Source organism: Phyllobates terribilis, unplaced genomic scaffold, assembly GCF_046119375.1.
Source record: "Phyllobates terribilis strain yellow unplaced genomic scaffold, ASM4611937v1 Scaffold_182__1_contigs__length_3807330, whole genome shotgun sequence".
Lineage (NCBI taxonomy): Eukaryota > Metazoa > Chordata > Amphibia > Anura > Dendrobatidae > Phyllobates > Phyllobates terribilis.
This window is the reverse complement of record NW_027362942.1, coordinates 2,243,680-2,264,217: the sequence shown is the minus strand read 5'-3', so window position 1 is coordinate 2,264,217 and position 20,538 is coordinate 2,243,680. Positions and strand designations below refer to the sequence as shown.

The following is a 20,538-nucleotide window of genomic DNA, read 5'->3' as shown; positions in this document are numbered from 1 at the left end:
ACAGGGACATTTTATTATATCACATCTAATTGTGGAATTTATTATTATTCCAAGATCTATTGATTAAAATTAACTTTTGCTTGTGGGAAAACCCCTTTAAGTAGAATAAAAAAATGCTCCCAAAGAGATCCCAATTCATTATGTTAGAAAATATAATGAAAAAAAGTAAATAAAATTGGGATCGCCACCAGATCGAACTATAATATCATCATGCTATTTAACCAAAGTGTGAACGTTCCAAATGAACAAAGGCAGAATTGCTGTCTCTTGGATTTTCTTCCAGTTAGTCATTTTCTATTTTACCTATTGATGGCTGTGAATAGAAATCTATCTTGCTAACCTCTATCTCATGCTTATGCATGGCTATAATATGTGAGTAAATGTGAGGATAAAATGTCAAGTTCAAAAGAACAGGTTTTTAATTTTTTTTATTTTCCTATAGCATTACACTTGAGGTAAAACATTTATTACAGTCTGAAAATGGCTTCGCTTTTTATGCTGAACAACTGCTGATTTATGGCTATAGCATTTCCCACATTCTGAACATGAAAATGGTTTCTCCCCTGTATGGATTAGCTTATGTCTAACAAGAGATGATCTCTGGGTAAAACATTTCCCACATTCGGCACATAAATATGGTTTCTCCCCTGTGTGAGTTCTTTGATGTACAATGAGAGCTGATTTCTGTAGAAAACCTGCTTCACATTCTCGACATGAAAATGGCTCTTCTTTTCGGTGTCGCCTTTGATGTACAAAGAGATCGGATTTCTGCCGAAAACACTTCCCACATTCTGAACATGAAAATGGTTTTTCTCCTGTGTGAATTTTCTGATGCATAACAAGTACTGATTTCTGCATAAAACATTTCCCACATTCAGAACATGAAAATGGCTTCTCCCCAGTATGAGTTCTCTGGTGTGAAAAAAGGGATGATTTCTGGGTAAAGCATTTACCACATTCAGAACATGAATATGGCTTCTCCCCTGTGTGAGTTCTCTGATGTACAATGAGATCTGATTTCTGTTGAAAACCTTTTTCACATTCTGGACATGAAAATGGCTCCTCCTTTCTGTGCCTTCTTTCATGTACAATGAAATCTGATTTATGGCGAAAACATTTCCCGCATTCTGAACAAGAAAATGGCTTCTCCCCTGTGTGAATTCTTTGGTGCATAGCAAGGGCCGATTTCTGCATAAAACCTTTACCACATTCAGAGCATGAAAATGGCTTCTCACCTGTGTGAGTTTTCTGATGTAGGATAAGGATTGATTTCTGTATAAAACATTTTCCACATTCAGAACATGAATATGGTTTATCCCCAGTGTGGGTTCTCTGATGTGTAACAAGATATGCTCTCTGTCTAAAACTTTTCCCACACTCTGAGCATGAAAATGGCTTCTCCCCTGTGTGAGTTCTTTGATGTGCAATGAGATCTGATTTTTGTTGAAAGCTTCTGTCACATTCTGAACATGAAAATGGCTCCACCTTTCTGTGCCTTCTTTGATGTTTAAAAAGAGCTGGCCTTTGTCGAAAAGTTTTACCACATTCCAAACATGAAAATGTTCTTTCATCTCGATGAATTCTTTTGTGCATAGATAGAATAGATTTCTTTTTAAATTGTTTCCCACATTCTGGACATGGGAATGGCCTCGCCACTGTGTGGGTTACCTGATGTTCAATAACACTTGATTTCCTTTTAAAACTTTTTCCACATTCCGAACAAGGAAATGGCCTCTCATCTCTATGAATTTTTTCATGCATAGAAAGAATAAATTTCTTTTTAAAGTGTTTCCCACATTCCGAACATGAAAACATTTTACCACCTGTATCTTCTGTACTTTGTTTAAAAACCTGTGCTTGACCACATGAAGGTTCTTTGTCATTGGCAGGATCCAAAGACAGGTCACGGTCAAAAACTAATGGCATATGGGTCATAAGTGTTGTGGAATGTGCTTCATGATTATCCTTGGAACTATAATATTTTACTTCATAATCTGGAGATAAAAGGGAATTTCCCACAAAATTTTCAGTGCTGTTATCTAGAAAAAAAACAGGTTTTATTTAATCATTTTCAAAATAATAATGACAAAAAGAAAAAGAAATAAAATAATAATAAAGTTAATTTAAAATTATAATAATCTAGGTTCCAACATGAAGCTGCATATATAATGACTAAAACATGTATCAAAAACTTTTCAACAAAATTTAGACAAGTAAATTAAGATAAGTTCTCTATTTCATCTGTTACAAATTGTATAATTATAACAGTATATCAGTGCACATTTCTAACCTTCAAAAAAACCCTTTCACAGCCAATGACATTAGTACATTAATAACATTTCATGACCTTAAATGATTATTGTATCAAAAAGTGCAAACACTGAATATATCACATGCAAAATTAATTATTGCTATGTAAAGTATACTTATAAAAAGTAGGTACTTGGCGCACAAATTGGCCAATTCATTTTTGCCCATGAGCCATGACCAGGCATACTGATGTTTGATAGGACCCTAACTATTTTAGACATACTGGAATATTTGTGAGCTAAAAGTCTAGAAATGAAAAGGCATGAAGGATCCCGCACTAATTAAAAAACAGCCTAAGGCGCATTTCAGACGTCGATTTCGAGTACGTGTGGTGTCCGTTTCCACACTTATATTGGAGACACTGACACACGTAGACCCATTCAAATGAACAGGTCTGTGCACATGTCAGTGTGTTTCCATGGACTGTGTGCAAAACACGCTGACATGTCTGTTTTTTACCTGCAGAACGGGCCGCAAAAAGTCCCGCACATGTGCACACTGATGACACAGGGATGACATCTGTGTGTCATCAGCGTGACACATACTGGCGCCTGGGAATCAGCGGTACAGTTAGTGCTGTTCCCAAGCGCTGGGTGCTGAAGCGAGCGGTGTCCTGACACTCAGTACAGAGCAGGGGTCCGCTCGCTGTAGCAAGTCATTCCCCTGGTTCCTCGGCGTGTGCGGCAGATGGATTACCGCGGGGGACACTTAGGACAGGTGAGTATAAGGATTTTTTTAATTTTAATCTTATTTTTACAGGTTTTGGACACAGCGGGAGCAGAATACTACTCTCATTGTCCATTGCTAGTGCTAATCACAGTGCCGGCAGGGGACAATGATGAGGGCAGCGTTCAGCACCCGGGGCTTGGGAACAGAGCTAACTGTACCGCTGATCCCCAGGTGCCGGTAAATGTGACACTGATCCGGCACATGGTTGCCAAACGTATGCCACACGGACACTGATATCTCCGGTACTGTTCTTTTTCCAGTACCGAAAATATCCGGAGGTGTGAAAGAGACCTTAAGGTTCATTCGGACGTCAGTGATTGTTTTCATATGGAAAAACTATCCGAGTTTGTTCAGAGTTTCACCAGTTTTTCTTTGATGAAAAAAAAAAAAGCAATAGAGTTTCTCAAGCTTTCAAACAAATCGTGAAAAATGGACAACACAGGGCATCCGAGTGCTGTTTGAGTTTTTCTCAAATCTATAGACTTGCATTGGCGAGTTTGATGCACTCGGATCAATATTAAACAAGTCTCAGTGCCTTTGTGTGAATCACTCGGTCCGAGTAAAAAAATCTGACACGTGAAATACCCCATAGACTATCATAGGTACGAGTGCCATATGTAAAATACATGAAAGCCACTTATATGGGAAAAACTGACATCTGAATGAGCCCTTAGACTGATAAGAAGAGTGCTCAGCCAACTATGAATGTAGTCACCACCTCCAAATGTATAATACAAAAAAACAATCTGACTAGAAACTCATATCACAATGCAGGAATTGTGAATAGGTGTAAGCTGTTGTGACTGCAGTATACATATCAAAAAGTGCAGTACCACCCTGTGTGTGCCAGGATACAGTACAGACCAAAAGTTTGGACACACCTTCTCATTTAAAGATTTTTCTGTATTTTCATGACTATGAAAATTGTACATTCACACTGAAGACATCAAAACTATGAATTACCACATGTGGAATTATATACTTAGGACTATCAGCTGTTTATCCACCTGACTTCTGCACAACACAACTGATGGTCCCAACCCCATTTATAAGGCAAGAAATCCCACTTATTAAACCTGACAGGTCACACCTGTGAAGTGAAAACCATTTCCGGTGACTACCTCTTGAAGCTCATCAAGAGAATGCCAAGAGTGTGCAAAGCAGTCATCAAAGCAAAAGGTGGCTACTTTGAAGAACCTAGAATATAAGACATATTTTCAGTTGTTTCACACTTTTTTGTTAAGTATATAATTCCACATGTGTTAATTCATAGTTTTGATGCCTTCAGTGTGAATGTACAATTTTCAAAGTCATGAAAATACAGAAAAATCTTTAAATGAGAAGGTGTGTCCAAACTTTTGGTCTGTACTGTACATTTGGGGGTAAGCGACTGCCTCCACAGTTGTCTGAGCACTCCTCCCATCAGTGTAAGGCTGGGTTCATACAAGCAAATGAAAAAAAAATCGTTCAGTTTCATCTTGAAAAGTGGGACAATTTTTTTTTCTCATTTATCAATTACACTTATTGTGCAGTCCATATGTAATCCATTTTTTCAGCAGCAGCTATTAGTAATTTCCAATACCTTTTACAGTTTCCTATGTTAAAGAATTGAAATGTATCCATAAAAAATAGATGCTATATGGAAGTTCCACATGGGATCCGTTTTTTTTCTGCACACATGTAGACTTGAATGTGCGAATCTCATCTGACACAGAAAAAAACTAGTGCATGGTGCATTTTTTTTTTTTTACATGCAGATTTGGTCAGTGAAGAAAATTGCTCATCAGCACTGCCCTATTGAATAAATTGGTCTGTGTTCAATACATTTTTTCACAGGCAGCACTCAGGCCAATCATACGCTCATTTGAACCTATACAAAGGTTGCTTTTAATTAATGCTGTATCTTACCCGCCCTTTAAATTTGTAGCCATTGGCCTAGCATAGGTATGGTTTATAGAAAAGGTTAGGGTCCCATCAAAGAAAGGTAAGCCTTGTCAAAGTAAATTGTAAATGTGCATGTAGCACAGTTGTGTGTGTCTATAAATGTGTATGTAACACAGCTGTGTGTGTCCATAAATGAGCATGTAGCAGTGCTGTGTGTGTCTATAAATGTCCATGTAGCAGTGCTGTGTCTGTCTATGAATGTGCATGTAGCAGTGCTGTGTGTGTCTATAAATGTCCATGTAGCAGTGCTGTGTGTGTCTATAAATGTGCATGTAGCAGTGCTGTGTGTGTCTATAAATGTGTATGTAGCAGTGCTGTGTGTGTCTATAAATGTGTATGTAGCAGTGCTGTGTGTGTCTATAAATGTCCATGTAGCAGTGCTGTGTGTGTCTATAAATGTGCATGTAGCAGTGCTGTGTGTGTCTATAAATGTGTATGTAGCAGTGCTGTGTGTGTCTATAAATGTGTATGTAGCAGTGCTGTGTGTGTCTATAAATGTGCATGTAGCAGTGCTGTGTGTGTCTATTAATGTGCATGTGGTAGTGCCGTGTCTATTAATGTGCATGTAGCAGTGCTGTGTGTCTATAAATGTGCATGTAGCAGTGCTGTGTGTGTCTATAAATGTTCATGTAGCACAGCTGTGTGTGTCTATAAATGTGCATGTAGCACAGCTGTGTCTATTAATGTGTATGTGGCAGTGCCGTGTCTATTAATGTGCATGTAGCAGTGCTGTGTGTCTATAAATGTGCATGTAGCAGGGCTGTGTGTCTATAAATGTGCATGTAGCACAGCTGTGTGTGTCTATAAATGTGCATGTAGCACAGCTGTGTGTGTCTATAAAAGTGCATGTAGCACAGCTATGTGTCTATAAAAGTGCATGTAGCACAGCTGTGTGTGTCTATAAATGTGCATGTAGCAGTGCTGTGTGTCTATAAATGAGCATGTAGCAGTGCTGTGTGTGTCTATAAATGTGCATGCAGCACAGCTGTGTGTGTCTATAAATGTGCATGTAGCACAGCTGTGTCTATTAATGTGTATGTGGCAGTGCCGTGTCTATTAATATGCATGTAGCAGTGCTGTGTGTCTATAAATGAGCATGTAGCAGTGCTGTGTGTGTCTATAAATGTTCATGTAGCACAGCTGTGTGTGTCTATAAATGTGCATGTAGCACAGCTGTGTCTATTAATGTGTATGTGGCAGTGCCGTGTCTATTAATGTGCATGTAGCAGTGCTGTGTGTCTATAAATGTGCATGTAGCAGTGCTGTGTGTGTCTATAAATGTTCATGTAGCACAGCTGTGTGTGTCTATAAATGTGCATGTAGCACAGCTGTGTGTGTCTATAAAAGTGCATGTAGCACAGCTATGTGTCTATAAAAGTGCATGTAGCACAGCTGTGTGTGTCTATAAATGTGCATGTAGCAGTGCTGTGTGTCTATAAATGAGCATGTAGCAGTGCTGTGTGTGTCTATAAATGTGCATGCAGCACAGCTGTGTGTCTATAAATGTGCATGCAGCACAGCTGCAGGTGTCTATAAATGTGCATGAAGCACAACTGTGTCTATAAATGTGCATGTAGCGCAGCTGCGTGTCTATAAATGGGCATGTAGCACAGCTGCGTGAGTCGATAAATGTGCATGTTGCACAGCTGCATGTGGCAGTGCCGTGTCTATAAATGTGCATGTAGCACCGCTGTGTGTGTCTATAAATAAGCATGTAGAACAGCTGCATGTCTAGAAATGTGCATATAGCTCAGCTGCATGTCTAAAAATGTGCATGTATCACAGCTGCAGGTGTCTATAAATGTGCATGAAGCACAACTGTGTCTATAAATGTGCATGTAGCACAGCTGCGTGTCTATAAATGTGCATGTAGCGCAGCTGCGTGTCTATAAATGGGCATGTAGCCAGCTGCATGAGTCGATAAATGTGCATGTTGCACAGCTGCATGTCTATAAATGTGCATGCAGCAATCTCTAATTATCCCCCGAAGCACCATCAAATGCATTATCAAATGGAAAGAACATGGTACCACAACAAACCTACCAAGAGAGGGCCGTCCACCAATGTGCATTTAGCACAGCTGTGTCTATAAATGTGCATGTAGCACGGCGGTATGTGTCTATAAATGTGCAAGTAGCAATCTCTAATGATCCCCCGGAGTACCATCAAATCCATTATCATCAAATGGAAAGAACATGGTACCACAACAAACCTACCAAGAGAGGGCAGTCTACCAAAGCTCTCAGCCCTTGCAAGGAGGGCATTAATCAGAGAGGCAGATAGTATTAGATCTGCCTAGGGGTCTCTACTCCCCCTTTCCCTAGTATTTAGGCTTCCTTCCGCTCTTCCCTTCGTGTTGCACTTAGTCTTTACTTCACCTTGCGTGGCAGGGACATGCTGTGGTCAGATGAGACCAAAATTTAATTTTTTGGCCACCAAGGTAAACGCTATGTCTGACGCCAAACCAACAAAGCTCATCACCCCAAGAACAACATCCCCACAGTGAAACATGGTGGTGGCAACATCTGCTATGGGGATGTTTTTCGACAGCAGTGACAGGGAAAATGGTACGAGTCGAGGGGAAGATGGATGGTGCGAAAGACAGGTATATTCTTGAGCAAAACCTGTTTCAGTTGGTTAGTGATTTGAGACAGGAACGGAGGTTCCCCTTCCAACAAGTCAATGACCCAAAGCATACTGCTAAAGCAACGCTTGAATGGTTTAAGGGGAAATGTGTAAATCTTTTGAAGTAGCCTAGTCAAAGCCCAGACCTTAATCCAATTGAGAATCTGTGGTCAGACTGTCATGACTCTGTTGTCGGGTATCCCAGTGCCAGTGGCTCCTACCCTTTCCCTAATTCTAGAGGCGCCCTAGCTGGCCCTGTTCCCCGGATAACTTTTGAAGGTGAAGACGCCGGGGCCACGTATCTTGTCTGAGCGCCTTAATCTGCCCTCAATCTGTTAACTCCCTCCTAGGGAAGAGGGGTAGTAGTGTATGACCATGCACAAACCACACTAACAAGGTAATACAAACAGGGCTAAAAGGAAAATAAAGATCATACAAATATATGCACACAAACAGATGTTAACACTGGGGAATGGAAGATGAGGAATAAATCAAAATAGGAGAATAGGATTAACACAACAGTCTAAGCTTAAATCCACCAACAACAACTCTCCACCACACTCCAAGAACCATGCAGCATGAAGCTAGCTCTGGCAAGCATGCCAAAGCCCAGAATATATAGGAGCGGGAAGTGGCCAACAATGAACAGCTGAGAGCCTAAATGAAGGTCTGAAAGCTTTGTCAAAGTTATCTGAACACACAAATATCCAATGGTGCCCAAACTTTTGCATAGGCTCATTTTCCTTTTTGAAATTTTAACATGTAAAAAATGAATATATATATTTTTAGGCCTAAAATAGAAAGGAAATATATCATCTTTAACTTTAGGCCTTTTAGGGATCGTTTCATCTTCAATTTGCTTAACTGTTCACAATAACAGTATTTTTGACCAGTGGTGTCAAAACTTTTACATGCCACAGTATTTTGTCCTATTTGTTGTTTGCTTAACAACAAAAAGAAAACCAAATATTCACAATTGTAGGCATGTTCTTTACATGAACAAATGCATACCCTCAAAAAACAGTCAAATTCCAAGTTGTGAGGTAGCAAAAACAAAAAATGTCAAGGGTGTGAATACTTTTGCAAGACACTATTACTTCCCTGTTGCACTCTAGTTTAGTAAAATAAGTGATCTTTAGGTCTCCACTTTACACAACCAGGGAAGCTTTAAATTAGAAAATATTTTTCCCAATTTTTTGCCGTCTTAACCTCGGGTGCGTGTTATGGTAAGGTGCGTCTTTATTGCCGCCGAAAAATATAGTAAATTGAATAATAGCGGACCAGTGCTTAGTAGTCATTCACCACAATAATATATATTCTAATGTACTGTGAAAAATAATTCCTCTGATACAGGTGAATCTCACTAAATTAGAATATCATCAAAAAGTTAATTTATTTCAGTTCTTCAATACGAAAAGTGCAACTCGTATATTATATAGAGTCATTACATACACAGTGATCTATTTCAAGTGTTTATTTCTGTTAATGTTGATGATTATGGCTTACAGCCAATGAAAACACAAAAGTCATTATCTCATTAAATTAGAATACTTTATAACAACTGCTTGAAAAATATTTTTAAAATCTGAAATGTTCCCCTACTGAAATGTATGTTCAGTAAATGCCCTCAATACTTGGTCGGGCTCCTTTTGCATCAATTACTGCATCAATGTGGCGTGGCATGGAGGCGATCAGCCTGTGGCACTGCTGAGGTGTTATGGACGCCCAGGTTGCTTTGATAGCAGCCTTCAGCTCGTCTGCATTGTTGGGTCTGGTGTCCCATCTTCCTCTTGACAATACCCCATAGATTCTCTATAATAGATTCTCTATGGGGTTAAGGTCAGGCGAGTTTGCTGGCCAGTCAAGCACAGTGATACTGTTGTTTTTAAACCAGGTATTGGTACTTTTGCAGTGTGGACAGGTGCCAAGTCCTGCTGGAGAATGAAATTTCCATCTCCAAAAAGCTTGTCGGTAGAGGGAAGCATGAAGTGCCCTAAAATCTCCTGGTAGACGGCTGCGCTGACCTTGGTCTTGATAAAACACAGTGGACCTACACCAGCAGATGACATGGCTCCCCAAACCATCACTGATTGTGAAAACTTCACACTAGACCTCAAGCAGCTTGGATTGTGGCCTCTCCACTCTTCCTCCAAACTCAGGGATCTTGATTTCCAAATGAAAATTGGAACTCTGGGACCTTGTGCAGTGTGTCAATGACTGCCTTCTGGACATCTGTCAAGTCAGCAGTCTTCCCCATGATTGTGGAGCCTACTGAAACAGACTAAGGGACTTTTTTAAATGCTTAGGAAGCCTTTGCAGCTGTTTTTTGTTAATTATTTTAATTTACTGAGATAATGACATTTGTGTTTTCATTGGCTGTAAGCCATAATCATCAACATTAGCAGAGATAAACACTTGAAATAGATCACATTGTTTGTAATGACTTTATATATTATATAGAGTTTCACTTTTTGTATTGAAGAACTGAAATAAATTAACTTTTTGATGATATTCTAATTTAGTGAGATGCACCAGTATATCTGTCTGACAGAGTAGATAGTTATATGAGAGGAAATAGGATTGTAGGAAAAGTAATGAAATTGGGACAAAAGAGGAGATTTTTTGCTTGCTATTCGTAGCATCCAATGAAATAATAGCCTTTGTTATTGGTTTAGGATTCCCCATCATTGGTTACAATTAGAGATGAGCGTTGTTCTACTCGAACTGTTCGCCAATCTCAAATTCGAGCTGTTTTGGGCGGTGTTCGAGCCGGTCGGCGAACACGAACAATTTGAGAAAAATTCGGCTGTTCGAGGTTATGTTCGATAACTGTTCGTGCACCAAAATCATAACTGGATTTTTTCTCAGTAATGATGAAAATTAATGTTAATACGCAGTTTGAGTGTACAGCGGGGCGGGGGGAGGGGCAGGGGATGGATCTCTGCAGGAACAATGAAGATCTCCATTTTTTTTTCTCTTTCCCGCATTTGCAGTGGGGAGGTGCAATCTGTCAGCCTATCAGCAGCGCACACACGGAGCGAAGTGCTTTTTTTCACACAAGCAAGGGCATGTGTGATTGGCAGTGTATGTCACATGTCCTTGCCCTATAAGACCAAGCCATTTTCCCCGTCGCCACCATTTTCTCACTGCTGCAGCTGCGTGTTAGACGGCACCGCTGTTGCTGTGTGCGCTATACCTTGTTAATTTCAAGCCAATTTTCGCACAAATATACAGATAGCTTGGGAGTAGGGAATAGTTGTGATTGCAGTCCTTTTAAGGACTAGGTTACAGCATTTCCTACGACTTTTATCAGGCAGGTCTGTGCTCTTAAATAGATAGATTGTGGGAGTAAAGACTAATTGTAATTGGAGTCCTTTTCAGGACTAGGTTACATGAGTTCCTATCAGTTTTTGCCAGGCAGGTCTGTGCCAGTGCTGTGCAAGTTTTTTTCACAGCATTTGGCTGAATCTAGCAAAGCTAATCCTTTTTGGCCTATTGCAGAGTGTGTTAGTCAGTGGAGTAGCCTATCTGTGTTGCAAGATATACCACCTGTGTATAGAATACCAATTTTTTTACTGCACCTAGTGAAGTAAAATCTTTTGGGCATAGCATCATTCTATTAGTCCATCTATACTGACCTCCATCAGGTTGCAAACTGAATATAATTTTTTTCTGCATCTAGCTCTGAAAAAATATTTGGGCTTCTAGCAGTGTGTGGGACTTGGTCTATTAGTCCATCTATACTGACCTCCATCAGGTTGCAAATTAAAAATAATTTTTTTCTTCATTTAGCTCTGAAAAAATATTTGGGCTTCTAGCAGTGTGTGGGACTTGTTCTATTAGTCCTTCTATACTGACCTCCAGCAGGTTGCAAATTGAATATAATTTTTTTCTGCATCTAGCTCTGAAAAAATATTTGGGCTTCTAGCGGTGTGTGGGACTTGGTCTATTAGTCCATCTATACTGACCTCCATCAGGTTGCAAATTAAAAATAATTTTTTTCTGCATCTAGCTCTGAAAAAATATTTGGGCTTCTAGTAGTGTGTGGGACTTGGTCTATTAGTCCATCTATACTGACCTCCATCAGGTTGCAAATTAAAAATAATTTTTTTCTTCATTTAGCTCTGAAAAAATATTTGGGCTTCTAGCAGTGTGTGGGACTTGTTCTATTAGTCCTTCTATACTGACCTCCAGCAGGTTGCAAACTGAATATAATTTTTTTCTGCATCTAGCTCTGAAAAAATATTTGGGCTTCTAGCGGTGTGTGGGACTTGGTCTATTAGTCCATCTATACTGACCTCCATCAGGTTGCAAATTAAAAATAATTTTTTTCTGCATCTAGCTCTGAAAAAATATTTGGGCTTCTAGCAGTGTGTGGGACTTGGTCTATTAGTCCATCTATACTGACCTCCATCAGGTTGCAAATTAAAAATAATTTTTTTCTGCATCTAACCCAGCCAATAGTTTTGGCCTAATACCACAGTTTGGCCACTCAGCTCTGCTCGGTTACCATCCATTGTTTTTTTGTGCAAACAACTCCAGAGTTGTGAATTAGTTAACCACCAAAATGAGTGGAAAAAGGCCTGCTGCTGGTGGAAAGGGGAATAGGCGTGTTGGGAAGGGGAAAAAAGGTTGTGTCCGTGGGGTAGGTGCAGAAGAAAGACCATCTTCCAGCCAAACTAAAATGTCTACTTCTTTTAGCGGACAATGTGATAAGATCCCTTTCTTACGGCCACGCCAATCGCTACAAATTCCAGATGAGGCACAAAAACAGCAGGTGCTTCAACGGATATCAAGTGCTCCTTTAAGTGGGCTCTCCTCCACATCAACTTCAACATCACAAATACTCCAGTCCTCAAAGGTGTCACCCAAATCGCACTTGCTTCCTCACAGCTCCCAAATCTCCAGCTGCCCGTCTGAGTATGAGGTAGAACAGATGGTTGAGTCTGCAGAGCTGTTTACTCATACTATAGCCTGGGAATCAGAGGTCGACTCCAGCGCTTCTGTGAATCCAGACGAGGAAATGATCTGCACTGATGCCCAGAATCTTTATGAGTCGGATCCAGGACCAGACGCAGAAGGTTCTGACCATAATGTAGACCCTCATTCCCAAACTGTAACTCCTGTTGGTGGAGACAATGAGGAAGACGATGATAAGACTCAAAAACCTGATTGGAGCGACAACTTTAGTTTTTTGTCAGGGCAGGAACAGGTTGGCTCTGAGGACGACGGGTGTGATAACGCACAGGGTGATGATGATGAGGTCGGAGATCCCACTTACTGTCAACCCACAGTCAGCCAAGAGATGAGGTCAGCAGAGGAGGTGGAGGAAGATGCTAGTGACGACGAGGTCAGGTTGCGCCTTCCTGGACAGAGACGTAGTACTGGAAGCACGTCAACAACTGCATCCTCAAACACAACTCTGCCTCTCACCACAAGTCGTGGTGGCTCTTCAGGTCGCATGGGTGCAAAGCCTTGCATAGCCTGGGCATTTTTTCAGATCGATAAAGATGACCCAACTCGTGTTATCTGTAACATTTGTCAGCAAAAGCTAAGTAGAGGCCAAAAAATACATAGTTTGAGTACTTCATGCATGAACCGGCACATGGACATGAAGCATAAGTTGCAGTGGGAAGCTCAGTGTGCTACAATGCGGCCTAGCCGGCCGGGCCACCCACCGTCTGCCATATCTTGTGCATCCGCGGCCTCTTCATCCTCTGTGACTGGGGGGACAGCAGTCACACCTGTTTTGGGGCGCAGACCTGCCACCTCTTTACCCGCAACAGCCAGCGTGATTGGCAGGTCATCATTTTCTTTGGAGGTGGTAACACCAGCTGGTCTTGAGCGCTGTCCGACATCGATAGCACCACCTTTGGATCAAGGCAACCTAACATGTCCGCCTGCATCTTCCTCACAGACCGGCAGTTTGCCGGGGACACCCTTATCAACCCCGTCTAAGCACAATAGCCAGCCCTCGGTCCCTCAGATGTGGACAAGTAAAAGACTATTTCCTCCTAGCCATGAGAAAGCTAAGAGGTTGAATTTCACCATCTGCAAGCTCTTGGCTACAGAAATGCTGCCTTTCCGCCTGGTGGACACAGAGGATTTTCGAGACCTTATGTCCGTCGCAGTGCCCCAGTACCAGATGCCCAGTCGGCACTACTTCTCAAAGAAAGGTGTGCCTGCGCTCCACCAGCATGTCGCACACAACATCACCGCTTCTTTGAGAAACTCTGTGTGTGACAGGGTGCATTTCACCACAGACACTTGGACGAGTAGGCATGGACAGGGGCGTTACATGTCGCTGACTGGGCACTGGGTAACTATGGTGACAGCAGGACAAGGGGCTGCTGTCCAAGTCTTGCCGTCCCCACGAGTTGTGCGTCAATCCTCTTTATGTCAAAGTTCCTCCACTGCTTCTGCCTCCTCAACCTCCTCTCGGTCTTCCACCTGCACCCAAAGCCTGTCTGGTCATGCCACAAGCTTTCTAACTGCGCAGAAGGGATCCTGCACACCTCCTTACTATGCTGGCAGTAGGGCTCAACGTCATCAGGCGGTTTTTACATTGAAATGTCTGGGAAATGTGAGTCACACAGCTGAGGAGTTGTGGTCAGCTCTGGAGAACCAATTTCATGAATGGTTGTCTCCACTGGACCTGAAACCAGGGAAGGCCGTGTGCGACAATGCTGCAAACCTGGGTGCGGCCCTTCGCCGGGGCAATGTCACACACGTGCCTTGTATGGCTCACGTGTTGAACCTGGTTGTCCAGCAATTTTTAGCCCACTATCCCAGACTAGATGGCCTTCTGCAGAGGGCACGGTCGCTGTGTGCTCACTTCCGCCGTTCGCATCCCGCAGCTCAGCGACTTACATCTCTACAGAAGTCGTTGGGCCTGCCACTTCACCGGCTAAAATGCGATGTGCCTACCCGGTGGAATTCAACTCTGCACATGTTGCAGCGACTGTGGCAGCACCGACAAGCCCTGGTGCAATACGTTCTGACGTATAGCCTGGGCCAACGAGATTCAGAGGTGGGGCAAATCACGCTGGAGGAGTGGTCTCAGATCAGGGACCTATGCACCCTTCTGCACAGTTTTGAAATGGCGACGAAGATGTTTAGTGCTGACGATGCCATTATCAGCATGACTATTCCGGTGATTTACATGCTGGAGCACATGTTAAACAGAATTCGGAGTCAGGTGGTGGCACAAGAGGAGGTGGAGGAAGTAGAGGAGGAGGAGTTGTATGCGGAAGCGCTAACATCTGCAAGGTCCAGACGGTCGGCAGCACCAAGGCGGCAGGCATGTGAGGGTGGGGGAGATGATTTTACCAGGGCGCATGGTAGCAGCCAAACTAGTGAGGAAGGTGCAGGAGCCCAGGAAGAAGTGGAGGACGAACTGATGGAAGACTCATCAGATGAGGGAGACCTTGATCACATTTCTGTTGTGCGAGGTTGGGGGGAGAGGACAGAGGAAGGAAGCATGATTGTTACCTCGCCACCAACACAACAGGGACTTGGTGCTCCTGGATGCGCAACACACATGAGTGCCTTCTTGCTGCACTACCTGCAACATGACCCTCGAATTGTGAGAATTAGAAATAATCCTGACTACTGGGTTGCCACACTGTTAGATCCCCGGTACAAAAGTAAATTTGCAGAAATTATTCCTGCCATAGAAAGGGATGCACGCATGCAGGAGTATCAGCAGAGACTGTTGCAGAATCTTACATGTGCTTTTCCACAAAATACCAGTGGTGCACATAGTGAATCTCACAGTTCCAACTTGCCAACCGTGGGACCGTCAAGTGTTCAGCACTCAAACCGTAACAGAACCACAGTATCTGCTGGTAACATCAATTTTGCGGAATCATTTCACCACTTTTTTAGCCCATCCTTTGCAAGGCCACAGGAGACAAGAAGTCTGACACATAGTCAACGCCTAGAGACGATGGTACAGGAGTATCTCCAAGTAAACATTGAAGCCACGACTGTGTCACTGGACCCTTGCTCTTTTTGGGCTTCCAATATGGATAAATGGCCGGAGCTAGCCACTTACGCCTTGGAGATCTTGTCATGCCCCGCAGCCAGCGTTCTGTCTGAACGTGTGTTCAGCGCTGCTGGTGGTGTGCTGACAGATAAGCGCACGCGGCTCTCCACTGATAATGTAGACAGACTCACGTTCATAAAGATGAACAAATCATGGATCCGAAACGACTTTTCTACCCCTGTGTCATCCTGGGGAGAGTAAAAGCTTGATGATTGGTTAAAATCACCCTACCAACCGTTTTAAGCTTTCAAATTACTAATCATGTTTATCTGTATCTTGACTGGAAAATAATTTGGGCTTTGTAGCAGTGTGCAGCACTGATCCTATTAGGCCATCTATAATAAGCTTCACCAGATTTAAAATTAAAAATAATTTTTAGCTGCATCTAGCCCGGAAAATAATTTTGGGGCTCCGAGATGCGCAAGACACATAAGTGCCTTCTTGCTGCACTACCTGCAGCATGACCCTCATATTGTCAGAATTCGAAGTAATCATGACTACTGGGTTGCCACACTCTTAGATCCCCCAAACTTTTCGATCAACCTTTTCATTTTAATAAAGACCAAAAAAATGGTCATTTTTGAAATTATAAGCATTAGCAGGTTGTTAGAAACTGAAATCAAACAGTTTTCAACTCAAAACTTTATTCTAGGTGATGTTACATTTTCACATAGGACCCCTTGTTCGAAAGGAGCTTCTGAACTCTCTCGTCCATTGAATTTGTCAGGTTTTGGATGGTTTCTGCTTCAATTGTTTTGCATGAGGACAGAATACCCTCCCAGAGCTGTTGCTTAGATGTGAACTGCCTCCCGCCATCATAGACACTACTTTTAATGATGCTCCAAAGGGTCGGAATGGGGTAGAGGTCAGGGGAGCATGGGGGTCACACCATAAGTTTGTCCCCTTTTATGCCCATATCAGCCAGAGATGCATATGTTTTATGTGCAGCATGAGATGGTGCATTATCATGCAGAAAAATGATCTTGCTGTGAAATACACGGTTCTTCTTCTTGAACCATGGCAGGAAGTGCTGTTTGAGAAAATCCACATACATTATGGAGTTCATCTTTAGCGCCTTCAGGGATCCTAAAGGGGCCGACAATCTCTCTCCCCATGATTCCAGCCCAAAACATTACTCCACCTCCTCCTTGTTGGCGCTGTAGCCGTGTTTGCGTGGGGTGTCCATCAACCAGCCATCCTCCACTCCATTCATCTGGACCATCGAGCGCTGCACGGCACTCATCCGTGAACAAAACAGTTTTGAAATCAGTCTTCATGTAATGTTTGGCCCACTGGAGCCGTTTCTGCTTGTGTGAAGTGGATAGAGGAGGTCGACAGGATGGCGTATGCACAGCTGCAAACCTCTGAAGGACCCTGCATCTTGTTGTTCGGGGGACGTTGGAGGCACAAGCAGCTTCAAAAACTTGTCTGCTGCTATGACAAGGCTTTTTTGCCGCTGCTCTTTCAACCTGACGTAATTGCCTGTAGGAAAGAGTCCTCAATTTGCCCTTATCAGCACGCACACGTGTGTACTGTGAATCAGCTACATACTTCTTGATTGCCAAGACACTTCATCCTGATCATCGCACAATGTTGATTGTAGTCATGCCTTGACCTAAACACTCCACAATTTGTTGCTTCTCAGCAGCCGACACATCCTTTTTCTTTCCCATTTTGGCAGAAAATGTAGGCTGCTTAATAATGTGAGAGAGCCTTCTTAAGTAGTCTTGCCTTTCATTGGACACACCTGCCAAACTAATTAGCACAGGTGTCTGCAATTGCTTACAGTGATATAAAGAGCCCTGACACACATCACCATCAATGAGTTTAACTGACAAACAAACAAATTCTTCCCTTATCACTCCTAAACACTTTTTGCATAATAATTTGGAACGCGGTGTACATGTGCTTTTCCACAAAACACCAGTGGTTCACGTAGTGAATCTTACAGTTCTAACTTGCCAACCGTGGTCTGTATGGAATTGTTCAATAAAGGGCCCAAAATTAAGATAACATAGATGGGAGAGGTCTCTATGAATAGGAATTCCTAAGTATTTGATACCCTGTGAGGGCCAGGCAAAGGGAAAGTTGGACTGGATGGAATCCTATATGGATTTAGGGAGGGAGACATCGAGGGCCTCAGACTTCGCTGCATTGATTTTAAAATTTTACCATGTAACAAAGTGATCTATTTCAGCCATAACAGCAGGGATGGATATATGTGATTGAGTGATATATACTAGGACATCATCAGCAAATAGAGAGCACTTGTACTCGGTGCCTCCCACCTCAATCCACCTAATATTGGGGTTATGGCGAATTGATGAGAGCAGGTGCTCCGTCACTAGGATGTATAAGAGAGGGGACAGAGGACATCCCTGCCTTGTCCCATTGGTGATTGTGAAAGGTGATGAAAATGTTCTGACGCACCCCCTGGGCCTTGGGACACCCGGAGCCGGACCCTTTTTGGTGGATGCTGGTGGTTGTAGTCTTCGTGGCGGCGATCCGGTTCCGTGGCTCAGGGCGGTCAAACCAGTGGCGGAACTATTTATGTGGTTTTGATGTTTAAATGTCCGACTACGCCACCCGTGGATTGCGGTCAGAGTGAACCGCCGCTACAGGGCAGACCGCTAAGGCTGGTGTTGTGGGTGCAGCAGAGCGTAGCATAACTCCCCACGGGAGGAGTATAGCCTCAGGGCAGTGTATGCGGAGGATGGGGGTGATGGTGCAGGGCAGCAGCAGTAACGACACGGAGTCAGTGATGCAGTTCAGGGCCTTTACTCACAGTTCTTATTATCCAGACCACGTCTGCAGGTAACGGCTGCCCACGTCGTACTGTGCTCACCAGGTGAGGGGCTCAGACAACTCCCAGATAACTTTGGAGCGCTTCACAGGACCCCCTTTGTGTGTCCTTTGTCTGGCCTTTCTTACCAACACTTCTGTCCGGCTGCCTCGGGCCTCCTCTTGGTAAACTTGGCGCCAGTTTCCCTGACCCTATGTGGTGCCTTCCTAGCGGGTGGAGCAAGGGGCTGCGCCACATAAAATGTCAGAGCCTCCGGTTTCTAGCTGAGGGTCGTTTCCTGCCTCCACTAGTTCGGGGACCGGTCTCCCCCTTTGGCCTGACCCCTCCACGCAGGTGGATTCGGGCGTGCGGTGGCGACTCGCCCGTCCGCACCCCTGGGATCCCTTCATTCCTCGTTCCTGGAGCCTTCTCCGCTCCTCTTCCTTCCTTCTCCCTCTTGCAGGCCTGGGCCTCTGTTACTAGGCCCGCCTCCGGAGCAGAGCTCATGCAGAGCCCCTGCTCCCTGCCACTTCTGCTCAGACTTCTCTGCACTGAACTAAGATGGTGCCCACCTTTTATACTCCCTTCTCAATGCACCCAGGAACTGCTTCCTCCCTGCTCCTGCACTGCAGGGTTCCCCTTCCTCAGTGTTCCCTCCCCCCACTCCAGCCAGGGACAGGGACTGTCGTGCCCATCTCAGGGGCATATTGGTCGCCCTGCCCCACGGCAATGTGGTGTAATGCATGCAGGTGTCGGGTCCTGATCCACACTCCATCCTTATCTGAGAGTGAGATATCACACCTCTGGGTGAGGTGCAATACGTCTGTAGCAACCGAGCCCTCGGTGCTACAGTTCCATTTATCTTCAGCCTAAGTGACGTATTGTGATACAGGGCCGTGATTTTGGCTATAAAAGGGTCCCCTAGACCCCTACCCCAAGCTTTTTAAGAGAATCATATATGGCGTGCCAGGAGACTCTATGGAATGCTTTCTCAGCATCCAACGAGAGTATCTACTTACAAATTTTTAACTGCATCTAGCCCAGGAAATACTTTGTGCCTAGTAGCAGTGTCTGCTAGTCAGCGGATTATCCCGGCTGTTAAGCAAGCTACACCACCTGTAGTTTGGACACTTAATTTTTTCAAAGGAAATGCTTCGGGACCACGGGATACTCAGTGAAGAGCATCAGGAGGCACCCCAAGGCATAGGGGCTGGGACTGGCACTAGGATGCCTTGCGGTGGACAGCCGAGCTCGATCCTTATAAAAGCTTTTTAACTGCAGCAGCTTTAGTGGACGCTACTGGAGCTGGAATTACGCGGCTGCTGGCATGAGACTTGCCCTCCAATAGATCCTTGTAAATGGATTTAAAGTGTATTCATTCAAATTAGAGGGACAATTTAAATTAAAAAGCTTAGAGCTGCCTCCACCACAGGGGGGCTCTCTCGACCCACCAGCGGACAGGCACCAGTATTGGGAGAGGGGGGCTGGCCGTCAGGGTTCACCGCGGCTCTGGCACAAACCCGGCGACACGGAGGTGGCACGGGCAGGAGCGGACTGGCCGTGTCGGCTTCTCACTTTTTGGATTTTAGAAGGGCATGACATGCCTATATCTGTGTCTCCCCCTCCTTTTACTCCTCCACCTCTTTTCTTTTCGCATGACTATATGTACTTGTCACTTTTCCATGTGTTAGTTGTGTCTTCTGAGCAGTTTGTCAGCTTTTGGACACCTTTGAAGGTGTTTTCTATGTGTTTCTATGTGTTTTTGTTTGCCTGCCATTGGTTTTAACGGTGTTCGAAGGTGTTCGACGAACAGTTCGACGAACACACGGGTGTTCGACGAACCGAACCGAACTCGAACACTACGGGGGTGGCTCAACACTAGTTACAATACCACTGCTTGATACCTATATAAAATTATTGACTATCTTTAGTATTCATATTTATGTTTTTGTGCTTGTTCTTTTCAATCAGTACCCAAGTAAAGGTTATGTTTTAATAGATCCGACCCTTAATTCTGGTTAATAAGTTGTTTTTGGGAACTTAATTTATCATTTTTCAATGAAGTGAAACTAACCAGGCTGATTTGACAACTCCTACCCTT

At 43.6% G+C, this 20,538-nt stretch overlaps 1 protein-coding gene across 2 annotated transcripts in view; it reads right to left on the bottom strand.

The window, feature by feature from the left end:
• Positions 1 to 419: 419 nt before the first annotated feature.
• LOC141212708 (uncharacterized) overlaps positions 420 to 20,538 on the bottom strand; it is a 136,780-nt gene continuing 116,661 nt past the window's right edge. For both annotated transcript variants that reach the window (XM_073664992.1, XM_073664993.1), the window contains exon 7: positions 420 to 2,039. In XM_073664992.1, the coding sequence (XP_073521093.1) occupies positions 445 to 2,039 (1,595 nt within the window). In that variant the 3' untranslated portion in view covers positions 420 to 444. The remainder of the gene's footprint in view (positions 2,040 to 20,538) is intronic.